Genomic DNA, 15314 nt, shown 5'->3' on the forward strand with positions numbered 1-15314 from the left:
TCAAAAGTTTGTTATTTTAAACGGCACCGGAGTGTGTTGTTTTCTTCTCAGGCAGAATTTGAAGAAGAATCTACCTGAGTTTTTGTGTATGATCTTAGCGGACGTAACTAAGATCCATTTGCTGTTCTCAGCCATTCTGAGGAGTAAGGTAACTTCAGATCAGGGGACAGCGGGCAGGTTCACCTGCAAAGCGGTATGTTGCAGTATATTATTTTCTAAGGAATGGAATTGACTGAGAAAATACTGCTAATACCGATATAATGTAAGTACAGCCTTAAATGCAGTAGTAGCAACTGGTATCAGGCTGATATGTATATATGTTTACACTTAAGTATTTCTGGGGAATGGCACTTCACTGGGAAAATACTGTATGCATATAACTTTTAGCCTAACTTGCAGTGTGAGCGACTAGCAGCAGGCTTTTAATGACATTTCATAAATTAGATTTTAAACGTTTGCTAGCATGTTAAATCGTTTAATTATCTGAGGTACTTGGTGAAAAATTGTTTTGGGCGTTATTTTCCACATGGCTGTCGTTTGTTTTAAATTAAAACAGTTTACTGAGCTTCCCTCACTGTTGTAGTGTGAGTGGGAGGGGCCTATTTTGGCGCTTTTACTACGCATCAGAAATTCAGTCACAGTCTGCCTTCTTCTCCCTGCATGATCCAGGACGTCTCCACAGAGCTCAGGGGTCTTCAAAACTAGTTTTGAGGGAGGTAATCACTCACAGCAGACCTGTGAGACTGTGCTTTGACTGTGATAAAAACGCTTATATTTTCAATTGTTATCCGTTTTTTCTGATATTAAGGGTTAATCATCCATTGCTAATGAGTGCAATCCTTTACTAAATTTGGTTTCTATAACTAATCCGGTTCATTGTTATTCAACTGTGACAGTTTTTGTGTGTTTCTTAAAGGCACAGTAACGTTTTACATATTGCTTGTAAATTTAGTTGAAAAGTATTTCCAAGCTTGCTAGTCTAATTGCTAGTTTGTTTAAACATGTCTGACACAGAGGAATCTCTTTGTGCAATATGTTCAAAAGCCAAGGTGGAGCCCAATAGAAATTTATGTACTAATTGCATTGATGCTACTTTAAATAAAAGTCAATCTGTACATGTTAAGCAACATTCACCAGACAACGAGGGGGAAGTTATGCCGACTAACTTGCCTCACGTGTCAGTACCTGCATCTCCCGCTCAGGAGGTGCGTGATATTGTAACGCCAAGTACATCAGGGCGGCCATTACAAATCACTCTACAAGACATGGCTAATGTTATGACTGAAGTTTTGTCTAAATTGCCAGAACTTAGGGGTAAACGAGATCACTCTGGGATGAGAACAGAGTACGCTGATAATGCTAGGGCCATGTCTGATACTGCGTCACAATTTGCAGAGCATGAGGACGGAGAGCTTCATTCTGCGGGTGACGGATCTGATCCAAATAAACTGGATTCAGACATTTCAAATTTTAAGTTTAAGCTGGAAAGCCTCCGTGTATTACTAGGGGAGGTGTTAGCGGCTCTGAATGATTGTAACACAGTTGCAATCCCAGAGAAAATGTGTAGATTGGATAAATATTTTGCGGTACCGACGAGTACTGACGTTTTTCCTATACCTAAGAGACTTACTGAAATTGTTACTAAGGAGTGGGATAGACCCGGTGTGCCTTTCTCACCCCCTCCTATATTCAGAAAAATGTTTCCAATAGACGCCACCACACGGGACTTATGGCAAACGGTCCCTAAGGTGGAGGGAGCAGTTTCTACTTTAGCTAAGCGTACCACTATCCCGGTGGAGGATAGTTGTGCCTTTTCAGATCCAATGGATAAAAAGTTAGAGGGTTACCTTAAGAAAATGTTTGTTCAACAAGGTTTTATATTACAACCCCTTGCATGCATTGCGCCTGTCACGGCTGCGGCAGCATTTTGGTTTGAGTCTCTGGAAGAGACCCTTGACTCAGCGCCATTAGATGAGATTTCACACAAGCTTAAAACCCTTAAGCTAGCTAATTCATTTATTTCTGATGCCGTAGTACATTTAACTAAACTTACGGCTAAGAATTCCGGATTCGCCATTCAGGCACGCAGAGCGCTGTGGCTAAAATCCTGGTCAGCTGATGTAACTTCTAAATCGAAATTACTTAACATACCTTTCAAGGGGCAGACTTTATTCGGGCCCGGTTTGAAAGAAATTATCGCTGATATTACGGGAGGTAAAGGCCATGCCCTGCCTCAAGACAGAGCCAAACCCAGGGCTAGACAGTCTAATTTTTGTGCCTTTCGTAACTTCAAGGCAGGAGCAGCATCAACTTCCTCTGCTCCAAAACAGGAAGGATCTGTTGCTCGCTACAGACAAGGCTGGAAACCTAACCAGACCTGGAACAAGGGCAAGCAGGCCAGAAAACCTGCTGCTGCCCCTAAGACAGCATGAAGTGAGGGCCCCCGATCCGGAAACGGATCTAGTGGGGGGCAGACTCTCTCTCTTCGCCCAGGCTTGGGCAAGAGATGTCCAGGATCCCTGGGCGTTGGAGATCATATCTCAGGGATATCTTCTGGACTTCAAAGCTTCTCCTCCACAAGGGAGATTTCACCTTTCAAGGTTGTCAACAAACCAGATAAAGAAAGAGGCTTTTCTACGCTGTGTACAAGACCTTTTACTAATGGGAGTGATCCACCCAGTTCCGCGGTCGGAACACGGACAAGGGTTTTACTCAAATCTGTTTGTGGTTCCCAAAAAAGAGGGAACCTTCAGACCAATATTGGATTTAAAGATCCTAAACAAATTCCTAAGAGTTCCATCGTTCAAGATGGAAACTATTCGGACAATCTTACCCATGATCCAAAGAGGTCAGTACATGACCACAGTGGATTTAAAGGATGCTTACCTTCACATACCGATTCACAGAGAACATTACCGGTATCTAAGGTTTGCCTTCCTCGACAGGCATTACCAGTTTGTAGCTCTTCCCTTCGGGTTCGCTACGGCTCCAAGAATCTTTACAAAGGTTCTGGGCTCTCTTCTGGCGGTACTAAGACCGCGAGGAATTTCGGTAGCTCCGTACCTAGACGACATTCTGATACAAGCGTCAAGCTTCCAAACTGCCAAGTCTCATACAGAGTTAGTACTGGCATTTCTAAGGTGGAAAGTGAACGAAGAGAAGAGTTCTCTCTTACCACTCACAAGAGTTCCCTTCTTGGGGACTCTTATAGATTCTGTAGAAATGAAAATTTACCTGACAGAAGACAGGTTAACAAAGCTTCTAAATGCTTGCCGTGTCCTTCATTCCATTCAAGACCCGTCAGTGGCTCAATGCATGGAGGTAATCGGCTTAATGGTAGCGGCAATGGACATAGTTCCTTTTGCACGCCTGCACCTCAGATCGCTGCAATTGTGCATGCTAAGTCAGTGGAATGGGGATTACTCAGATTTGTCCCCTATGCTGAATCTGGATCAAGAGACCAGAGATTCTCTTCTATGGTGGCTTTCTCGGCCACATCTGTCCATGGGGATGCCCTTCAGCAGGCCAGACTGGACAATTGTAACAACAGACGCCAGCCTACTAGGTTGGGGCGCTGTCTGGAATTCCCTGAAGGCTCAGGGATCATGGACTCAAGAGGAGAGTCTCCTTCCAATAAACATTCTGGAATTGAGAGCAGTTCTCAATGCCCTTCTGGCTTGGCCTCAGTTAGCAACTCTGAGGTTCATCAGGTTTCAGTCGGACAACATCACGACTGTGGCTTACATCAACCATCAGGGAGGGACAAGGAGTTCCCTAGCGATGATGGTAGTATCAAAGATAATTCGCTGGGCAGAGTCTCACTCTTGCCACCTGTCAGCGATCCACATCCCAGGAGTGGAGAACTGGGAGGCGGATTTCCTAAGTCGCCAGACTTTTCATCCAGGGGAGTGGGAACTTCATCCGGAGGTCTTTGCCCAAATACTTCGACGTTGGGGCAAACCAGATATGGATCTCATGGCGTCTCGCCAGAACGCCAAGCTTCCTTGTTACGGGTCCAGGTCCAGGGACCCGGGAGCGGTCCTGATAGATGCCTTGACAGCACCTTGGACCTTCAGGATGGCTTATGTGTTTCCACCCTTCCCAATGCTTCCTCGTTTGATTGCCAGGATCAAACAGGAGAAAGCATCGGTGATTCTAATAGCGTCTGCGTGGCCACGCAGGACCTGGTATGCAGATCTAGTGGACATGTCATCCTGTCCACCTTGGTCTCTGCCTCTGAGACAGGACCTTCTAATTCAGGGTCCTTTCAAACATCAAAATCTAATTTCTCTGAAGCTGACTGCATGGAGATTGAACGCTTGATTTTATCAAAGCGTGGATTTTCGGAGTCAGTAATTGATACCTTAATACAGGCTAGGAAACCTGTTACCAGGAAAAATTTACCATAAGATATGGCGTAAAATACTTACACTGGTGCGAATCCAAGAACTACTCATGGAGTAAGGTTAGGATTCCTAGGATATTGTCTTTTCTACAAGAAGGTTTAGAAAAGGGTTTATCTGCAAGTTCTTTAAAGGGACAGATCTCAGCTCTGTCCATCCTTTTACACAAACGTCTGTCAGAAGTTCCAGACGTTCAGGCTTTTTGTCAGGCTTTGACTAGGATTAAGCCTGTGTTTAAGACTGTAGCTCCACCGTGGAGCTTAAATTTAGTTCTTAACGTTTTACAGGGTGTTCCGTTTGAACCCCTTCATTCCATTGATATCAAGCTGTTATCTTGGAAAGTTCTGTTTTTAATGGCTATTTCCTCGGCTCGTAGAGTCTCTGAGTTATCAGCCTTACATTGTGATTCCCCTTATCTGATTTTTCATTCAGATAAGGTAGTTCTGCTTACTAAACCTGGGTTCTTACCTAAGGTAGTTACTAACAAGAGATTGTTGTTCCATCATTGTGCCCTAACCCTTCTTCAAAGAAGGAACGACTTCTGCACAATCTACAGGCAACTAAAGATTTTCGCCAAACTTCTTCCCTGTTTGTCGTTTATTCTGGACAGAGGAGAGGTCAAAAAGCATCTGCTACCTCTCTATCCTTTTGGCTTCGTAGCATAATACGTTTAGCCTATGAGACTGCTGGACAGCAACCTCCTGAAAGGATTACAGCTCATTCTACTAGAGCTGTGGCTTCCACTTGGGCCTTTAAGAATGAGGCCTCTGTTGAACAGATTTGCAAGGCTGCAACTTGGTCTTCTCTTCATACTTTTTACAAATTTGACACTTTTGCTTCTTCGGAGGCTGTTTTTGGGAGAAAGGTTCTTCAGGCAGTGGTTCCTTCCGTATAAAGATCCTGCCTGTCCCTCCCGTCATCCGTGTACTTTAGCTTTGGTATTGGTATCCCATAAGTAATGGATGACCCGTGGACTGACTACACTTAACAGGAGAAAACATAATTTATGCTTACCTGATAAATTCCTTTCTCCTGTAGTGTAGTCAGTCCACGGCCCGCCCTGTTTTTTATGGCAGGTCTAAATTTTTAAATTATACTCCGTCACCACTGCACCCTATAGTTTCTCCTTTCTCGTTTGGTTTTCGGTCGAATGACTGGGTGTGACGTAGAGGGGAGGAGCTATATAGTAGCTCTGCTTGGGTGATCCTCTTGCACTTCCTGTTGGGGAGGAGTTAATATCCCATAAGTAATGGATGACCCTTGGACTGACTACACTACAGGAGAAAGGAATTTATCAGGTAAGCATAAATTATGTTTTTAGTGCCGGCACATTTATGCATGTTAGGATCTTTTTATGTGTACAATAAATTTGTATTTTGCACTTTTTACAGTAGTTAATCATATTTATATATTTGTTTAACAGACTGCTCCCCTTTTTGGAGTGCTTTCCCGTTCCCCATTTTTTTCTTATTACTCCTTGGGATTCCACTGCTGCCCACTAGGAGGAGGCAAAGATTCCCAAAACTCAGAGCCCTTAAAAACCCTCCCACCTTACTGGTAAATTAGTCTTATCTTTGCCTCCGCAAGAGGAAGGAGAAGACTGGTGGTACTCAAGGTGTTTTGTGAGAGAGCTTCTTAGACCAATTTGAGGCCAATTTTTATCTGAAAGGTACTGTTTTGAGAGAGGGAAGTTTAATGGAGTATTAGGTAGTGGCACAATTACACCCAGTGAGTTAGTCACAGGCCTACCAAAGGTGTTGCTGGCAGCAGTACCTAGCCAACTCCTGTTGTTTTGTCGTTCTACTCTGTATTCTCTAATCCTCTATCACATGTACAGCACTGGATTAGCTGTTTACTGGAAGCATTTTTTTTCCTGCAGATGGTAAGTCCAGTAGTGTGAGTGCTTATTAGGTAAGTATGTAGTTTATTTATGTGGGCACTCACATAGACCATTAGTAGTTACTTAGTGTTGTACATCAGAGCCAGGGGACTATTGTGACAGACATATTTCCTTATGTTGTTGTTTTTCTGAAGTGGCTTTTGGTAGGAAAGTCCTTCAAGCAGTAGTTTCTTGACATTAGTTTAAAAAAAAAAATATTTAAAGGATATACATAGTTTAAAAATTATTCCCGCCCTCATTACTCGTTGACTCCACAGCTTAGGTATTAGTTTCCCAGGTGTAATGGCTCGGGGACTCTGACCACTTTTCCACTCCTGCTAACATGAAGTTCCCCTTCCCCTCCACCCTCAGTCATTCTCTTTGCCTGTGTTATACTAGGAAGACATGGTAAAGTGAGGTGTTAGTTTTAGTTTCTTCAATCAAGAAGTTTTTTTATTTTAAATGGTACCGGTGCGTACTATTTTCCTCAGGTGCATATGGAAGATTTCTCCAACATTGGTGTGTCCGGTCCACGGCGTCATCCTTACTTGTGGGAATATCTCTTCCCCAACAGGAAATGGCAAAGAGTCCCAGCAAAGCTGGCCATATAGTCCCTCCTAGGCTCCGCCCACCCCAGTCATTCTCTTTGCCGTTGCACAGGCAACATCTCCACGGAGATGGTTAAGAGTTTTTTGGTGTTTAAATGTAGTTTTTTATTCTTCTATCAAGTGTTTGTTATTTTAAAATAGTGCTGGTATGTACTATTTACTCTGAAACAGAAAAGGATGAAGATTTCTGTTTGTGAGAGGAAGATGATTTTAGCAGACAGTAACTAAAATCGATTGCTGTTTCCACATAGGACTGTTGAGATGAAGTAACTTCAGTTGGGGGAAACAGTTAGCAGACTTTTCTGCTTAAGGTATGACTAGCCATATTTCTAACAAGACCATGTAATGCTGAAAGGCTGTCATTTCCCCTCATGGGGACCGGTAAGCCATTTTCTTAGTCAAACAAACAGAATAAAGGGCTTAATATGGGCTATAAAACTGGTAGACACTTTTATGGGCTAAATCGATTGCTTTATTTGGGCATTTTATTCATGTTTATGCTGATAATTCACATTTATAAACTTGGGGAACGTTTATTAAACGGCAGGCACTATGTTAGACACCTTTTCCAGTCAGGGGGCCTTCCTAGTTGTAGGCTGAGCCTCATTTTCGCGCCATTACTGCGCAGTTGTTTTTTGAGAGCAGGACATGCAGATGCATGTGTGAGGATCTGAAAGTTGCTGGAAAAGTTTCTAGAAGGCGTCACTTGGTATCGTATTCCCCTCTGGGCTTGGTTAGGTCTCAGCAAAAGCTATAGCTGGGACTGTATAGGGGTTAAATTTGTAAACGGCTCAGGTTCCGTTATTTTAAGGGTTAAAGCTCTGAAATTTGGTGTGCAATACTCTTAATGCTTTAAGACACTGTGGTGAAATTTTGGTAATTTTTGAACAATTCCTTCATACTTTTTAAAGAGACGGTAACGGTTTTGTTTTAAAACGTTTTTTGTGCTTTATTGACAAGTTTAAGCCTGTTTAACATGTCTGTGCCTTCGGATAAGCTATGTTCTATATGTATGAAAGCCAATGTGTCTCCCCATTTAAATTTGTGTGATAATTGTGCCATAGCGTCCAAACAAAGTAAGGACAGTACTGCCACAGATAATGAAATTGCCCAAGATGATTCCTCAGATGAGGGGAGTAAACATCATCTCCTACTGTCTCTACACCAGTTTTGCCCACGCAGGAGGCCCCTAGTACATCTAGCGCGCCAATGCTTATTACCATGCAACAATTAACGGCTGTAATGGATAACTCCATAGCAAATATTTTATCCAAAATGCCTACATATCAGAGAAAGCGCGATTGCTCCGTTTTAAACACTGAAGAGCAGGAGGGCGCTGATGATAATTGTTCTGTCATACCCTCACACCAATCTGAAGGGGCCATGAGGGAGGTTTTGTCAGATGGGGAAATTTCAGATTCAGGAAAAATTTCTCAACAAGCTGAACCTGATGTTGTGATATTTAAATTTAAATTAGGACATCTCCGCGCACTGCTTAAGGAGGTGTTATCTACTCTGGATGATTGTGACAACTTGGTCATTCCAGAGAAATTATGCAAGATGGACAAGTTCCTAGAGGTTCCGGTGCACCCCGACGCTTTTCCTATACCCAAGCGGCTGGCGGACATAGTGAATAAGGAGTGGGAAAAGCCCGGCATACCTTTTGTTCCCCCCCCCCCCCTATATTTAAGAAATTATTTCCTATGGTCGACCCCAGAAAGGACTTATGGCAGACAGTCCCTAAGGTTGAGGGGGCAGTTTCTACTCTAAACAAACGCACTACTATTCCTATCGAGGATAGTTGTGCTTTCAAAGATCCTATGGATAAAAAATTGGAGGGTTTGCTTAAAAAGATTTTTGTACAGCAAGGTTACCTTCTACAACCCATTTCGTGCATTGTTCCTGTCACTACAGCAGCGTGGTTCTGGTTCGAGGAACTAGAAAAGTCGCTCAGTAGAGAGACTCCATATGAGGAGGTTATGGACAGAGTTCACGCACTTAAGTTGGCTAACTCTTTTATTTTAGATGCCGCTTTGCAATTAGCTAGATTAGCGGCAAAAAATTCAGGGTTTGCAATCGTGGCGCACAGAGTGCTTTGGCTAAAGTCTTGGTCAGCGGATGTGTCATCCAAGACAAAATTGCTTAACATCCCTTTCAAAGGTAAAACTCTATTTGGACCAGAATTGAAAGAGATTATCTCAGACATCACTGGGGGAAAGGGCCACGCCCTTCCACAAGATAGGCCTTTCAAGGCCAAGAATAAGTCTAATTTTCGTTCCTTTCGCAATTTCAGGAACGGACCGGCCTCTAATTCTGCATCCTCTAAGCAAGAGGGTAATGCCTCACAACCCAAACCAGCCTGGAAACCGATGCAAGGCTGGAACAAGGGTAAGCAGGCCAAGAAGCCTGCTGCTGCTAACAAAACAGCATGAAGGAGTAGCCCCCGATCCGGGACCGGATCTAGTAGGGGGCAGACTCTCTCTCTTTGCTCAGGCTTGAGCAAGAGATGTTCAGGATCCCTGGGCGCTAGAAATAGTTTCTCAGGGTTATCTCCTGGAATTCAGGGAACTACCCCCAAGGGGAAGGTTCCACATGTCTCACTTATCCTCAAACCACATAAAGAGACAGGCGTTCTTACATTGTGTAGAAGACCTGTTAAAGATGGGAGTGATACACCCAGTTCCTATAAAGGAACAAGGAATGGGATTTTATTCCAATCTGTTCGTAGTTCCCAAAAAAGAGGGAACTTTCAGACCAATTTTGGATTTGAAGATCCTAAACAAATTTCTCAGGGTACCATCGTTCAAGATGGAAACCATTCGAACGATTCTACCCACTATCCAGGAAGGTCAATTTATGACTACCGTGGATCTAAAGGATGCGTACCTACATATTCCTATCCACAAAGAACATCATCAGTTCCTAAGGTTCGCCTTTCTGGACAAACATTACCAGTTTGTGGCCCTCCCATTCGGGTTAGCCACTGCTCCAAGAATTTTCACGAAGGTACTAGGGTCCCGTCTAGCCTTCTAGACTGAAGGGCATTGCAGTAGTACCTTACTTGGACGACATTCTAATACAAGCGTCATCCCTGTCAAAAGCAAAGGCTCATACAGACATCGTTCTGGCCTTTCTCAGATCACACGGATGGAAGGTGAACATAGGAAAAAGTTCTCTGTCTCCGTCAACAAGAGTTCCCTTCTTGGGAACAATAATAGATTCCTTAGAAATGAGGATTTTTCTGACAGAGGTCAGAAAGTCAAAACTTCTAAGCACTTGTCAAGTTCTTCATTCTGTTCCACGTCCTTCCATAGCGCAGTGCATGGAAGTAGTAGGGTTGATGGTTGCAGCAATGGACATAGTTCCTTTTGCACGAATTCATCTAAGACCATTACAACTGTGCATGCTCAAACAGTGGAATGGGGACTATACAGACTTGTCTCCAATGATTCAAGTAGATCAATAGACCAGAGATTCACTCCGTTGGTGGCTGACCCTGGACCATCTATCCCAGGGAATGAGCTTCCGCAGACCAGAGTGGGTCATTGTCACGACCGACGCCAGTCTAGTGGGCTGGGGCGCGGTCTGGGAATCCCTGAAAGCTCAGGGACTATGGTCTCGGGAAGAATCTCTTCTCCCGATAAACATTCTGGAACTAAGAGCGATCTTCGATGCTCTCAGGGCTTGGCCTCAGCTAGCAAAGGCCAGATTCATAAGATTCCAATCAGACAACATGACGACCGTTGCGTATATCAATCATCAGGGGGGAACAAGGAGTTCCCTGGCGATGAAAGAAGTGACCAAAATAATTCAATGGGCGGAGGATCACTCCTGCCACCTGTCTGCGATCCACATCCCAGGTGTGGAAAACTGGGAAGCGGATTATCTGAGGAGTCAGACATTCCATCCGGGGGAGTGGGAACTCCACCCGGAGATCTTTGCCCAAATAACTCAATTATGGGGCATTCCAGACATGGATCTGATGGCGTCTCGTCAGAACTTCAAGGTTCCTTGCTACGGGTCCAGATCCAGGGATCCCAAGGCGACTCTAGTAGATGCACTAGTAGCACCTTGGACCTTCAACCTAGCTTATGTATTTCCACCGTTTCCTCTCATTCCCAGGCTGGTAGCCAGGATCAATCAGGAGAGGGCCTCGGTGATCTTGATAGCTCCTGCGTTGCCACGCAGGACTTGGTATGCAGACCTGGTGAATATGTCATCGGTTCCACCATGGAAGCTACCTTTGAGACAGGACCTTCTTGTTCAGGGTCCATTCGAACATCCAAATCTGGTCTCCCTCCAGCTGACGGCTTGGAGATTGAACGCTTGATTCTATCAAAGCGTGGGTTTTCAGATTCTGTGATAGATACTCTGGTTCAGGCCAGAAAACCGGTAACTAGAAAGATTTACCATAAAATATGGAAAAGATATATCTGTTGGTGTGAATCCAAAGGATTCCCATGGAATAAGATAAAAATTCCTAAGATTCTCTCCTTTCTACAAGAAGGTTTGGAGAAAGGATTATCTGCAAGTTCTCTAAAGGGACAGATCTCTGCTTTATCTGTCTTACAACACAAAAGACTGGCAGCTGTGCCAGATGTTCAAGCATTTGTTCAGGCTCTGGTTAGGATCAAGCCTGTTTACAGACCTTTGACTCCTCCCTGGAGTCTAAATCTAGTTCTTTCAGTTCTTCAAGGGGTTCCGTTTGAACCTTTACATTCCATAGATATTAAGTTACTATCTTGGAAAGTTTTGTTTTTGGTTGCTATTTCTTCTGCTAGAAGAGTTTCAGAGTTATCTGCTCTGCAGTGTTCTCCGCCCTATCTGGTGTTCCATGCAGATAAGGTGGTTTTGCGTACTAAGCCTGGTTTTCTTCCAAACTTTGTTTCTAACAAAAATATTAACCAGGAGATAGTTGTACCTTTATGTCCGAATCCAGTTTCAAAGAAGGAACGTTTGTTACACAATTTGGACGTAGTCCGTGCTCTAAAATTCTATTTAGAGGCTACAAAAGATTTCAGACAAACATCTTCTTTGTTTGTTGTCTATTCTGGTAAAAGGAGAGGTCAAAAAGCGACTTCTACCTCTCTTTCCTTTTGGCTTAAAAGCATCATCCGATTGGCTTATGAGACTGCCGGACGGCAGCCTCCTGAAAGAATCACAGCTCACTCCACTAGGGCTGTGGCTTCCACATGGGCCTTCAAGAACGAGGCTTCTGTTGACCAGATATGTAAGGCAGCGACTTGGTCTTCACTGCACACTTTTGCCAAGTTTTACAAATTTGATACTTTTGCTTCTTCGGAGGCTATTTTTGGGAGAAAGGTTTTGCAAGCCGTGGTGCCTTCCGTTTAGGTGACCTGATTTGCTCCCTCCCTTCATCCGTGTCCTAAAGCTTTGGTATTGGTTCCCACAAGTAAGGATGACGCCGTGGACCGGACACACCAATGTTGGAGAAAACAGAATTTATGCTTACCTGATAAATTACTTTCTCCAACGGTGTGTCCGGTCCACGGCCCGCCCTGGTTTTTTAATCAGGTCTGATGAATTATTTTCTCTAACTACAGTCACCACGGTACCATATGGTTTCTCCTATATATTTCCTCCTGTCCGTCGGTCGAATGACTGGGGTGGGCGGAGCCTAGGAGGGACTATATGGCCAGCTTTGCTGGGACTCTTTGCCATTTCCTGTTGGGGAAGAGAGATTCCCACAAGTAAGAATGACGCCGTGGACCGGACACACCGTTGGAGAAAGTAATTTATCAGGTAAGCATAAATTCTGTTTTTATGAAAGAAAATATAATTTATGCTTAAATTATTAATTTCTTTCAGTGTTAGGAGAGTCCATAAAAACTGCCCATATTTTTGGTAGATTTAATTATAGATTTTTTTTCTCGTAGTAGTTTGTGTACAATTTCCCCCCCCCCCCTCTCCTTTCCTTCTCCCTGCTTGACTATACTTCAGACTGATTCACTTGTGAGGTGGGAGAGGTTTTTTTTAGTGCTCTTTGAGTTTCGGGAATCTTTGCCTCCTCCTAGGGGCCAGGAGTAATGACTCTTGGACTCTCACCACCAAGAAATAAATTAATTTATCAGGTATGCATGAATTCATTTCTATCCATCTTTGCCAACAAGTAGCTGTTGCATTGTATGTGGACACACCCAAATACGTTTTAAGTTCAAAGTCTAATTCCTGTGTGTCCATATTTGTTCTTGTATTAGTTGCTCACACATATATATATATATATATATATATATATATATATATATATATATATATTTTATTTATTTTTTTGTGTTGGATGTTTTGTTCTGATTGATAAAAAAAATTGTTCTTATTGTATTTTACAGGGCACTCTTCGTGTGCTGCTTGTGCTCCTTCATGATTTCCCAGAGTTCCTTTGTGACTATCATTATGGGTTCTGTGATGTGATTCCACCCAATTGCATCCAGCTTAGGAATCTGATTCTGAGTGCCTTCCCACGAAACATGAGACTTCCAGATCCTTTCACACCAAATCTAAAGGTATCTCTCAGAGAATGCCATGAAATATCTTAAATATTTTACAAATTACTGGGACCATAAATGAGCAAACACACAGCAAAATATCGCTTGGAAATAAAGTACATTTTGCTTTCATACAAAAGCTGATTTTGAAAAGTCTACAACACTCTATTTGATAAATTTAGTTACTCTGTGATAAAATTGTGTGCGCCTTCAAAAAAAAAAAAACAGTCTTCTTATATTAAAACTTTTTTTTAGGCTACACATTTTCCTTAAAAAATTTATTCTTACAGGTGGACATGTTGAGTGAGATTAACATTGCACCTCGGATACTCACAAACTTTACGGGAGTGATGCCTCCTCAGTTTAAGAAAGATTTAGATTCCTACCTTAAGACACGTTCTCCTGTCACTTTCCTTTCTGAGCTGCGCAGTAACTTGCAGGTAAGCTGTAAGCTGTACTTTTTGTTTTGAATACTTTTGATGTAAAACGTCTGACTTTAGTTCTGTTAACTGCATTATCTGGAATTTTAGTGTGGAATTTTTTTAAAATATTTTTTTATATTCCTAAGGTGTCAAATGAACCCGGAAACCGTTACAACATCCAGCTGATCAATGCACTGGTTCTTTATGTGGGTACTCAAGCGATTGCTCATATCCACAACAAAGGTAGCACTCCCTCTATGAGCACCATTACACACTCTGCTCATATGGACATCTTCCAGAACCTCGCTGTGGACCTGGACACAGAAGGTAAGATGGCTTCTGTTGCTTTACAAAATATATTGTATGATACATCTGAATTATGTTGTTTAAAGGGCTTAAATAGTGTCTTGTCTTGTTTTATATAAACTCTGGGAAAGCACTTTTTGCTTTGCTTAGATCAGTTTTTTTTCCCCACAACACTTTCACAACTGTCTTTCTCAATTAAATAAAATATGACTGGTAAATTTATTTCATAGATATTTTTTAATTTTACTCATTCCCTTTATACTTTTATGGAGTTAGTAGAAACTAGTCTTGGGCACTGCTTTAAGTCTGACAGGTAGTATTTACAGATTTTATAATCCTAATATCAGTGGGTGGATGCAAGGACAAAATTCAGCCACATTTTATAAGGAAGAAAACAATTTAATACCTGTGCACTTTTCTCAAATGTATATGTTTCTTTGTAATGACACACTGAGTCCACGAAATCATCTTAATTACTGTTGGGAATATCACTCCTGGCCAGCAGGAGGAGTCAAAGAGCACCCCAGCAAAGCTGATTAATATCACTTCCTACCCACAATCCCCCAGTCATTCTCTTTGCCTCTAGTGCAAGCAGGAGGTGAAGTAATTAGGTGTCCTGATTAAGATTCTTCTATCAAGACTTTTTTATTTTGAAGTCCGGGCAAGATTGCTCTGATCTTCCATCATAATTGGGTCTAGCTGTACTCCACGTTAGTCTCTTCAGCAGGGCTGTGGTAGCTTTAAAGCAGTTAGGAACTTGTAAAGTGTGCTTTACTGCATTTTCCTAACATGTTGCTGCCTTGGTATAGAAAGCCTGAGTAGGTTTACTCTGTCTTTCTTTTTACACAGGTCTCTGTGAGGAGTGGCATCCTCTCATACTTTGTGAGTCGTCTGACTGCCGGACGGCTAGAATGCAGGTAAATGCCTTTTGTTATTCTGGGGATAGAAGGCTGGCACTAAAGGGGTTAAGACCCTATGATTTTTGAGACAAAATCCTTTATGTATGGAGGCAGTTGGCAGGCAATTTATTGCATATGTTGGAGACTTAGGGGTTAACCTTCATAGCTAGGAAGGGGTTAACTGTATTTGGGGCTCAGATTGTATATGTCTATATTTGGGAGATTTTTTTTTATGTACAGGATTAAAATATGCGGCACTAACGTTGTCATGTAAGCTTAGCAGCCCCGTTTAGT

At 42.6% G+C, this 15314-nt stretch overlaps 1 protein-coding gene across 1 annotated transcript in view; it reads left to right on the plus strand.

Moving 5' to 3' along the window:
• Nucleotides 1–15314, plus strand: part of CNOT1 (CCR4-NOT transcription complex subunit 1) — a gene marked incomplete in the record, with an annotated part of 753971 nt that overhangs the window by 660175 nt on the left and 78482 nt on the right. Inside the window, 3 exon segments of the mRNA XM_053702424.1 lie at nucleotides 13238–13411; nucleotides 13684–13833; nucleotides 13962–14142. Of these exon segments, the coding sequence (XP_053558399.1) occupies nucleotides 13238–13411; nucleotides 13684–13833; nucleotides 13962–14142 (505 nt within the window).

The sequence above is a fragment of the Bombina bombina genome, chromosome 1 (genome assembly GCF_027579735.1).
Source record: "Bombina bombina isolate aBomBom1 chromosome 1, aBomBom1.pri, whole genome shotgun sequence".
Lineage (NCBI taxonomy): Eukaryota > Metazoa > Chordata > Amphibia > Anura > Bombinatoridae > Bombina > Bombina bombina.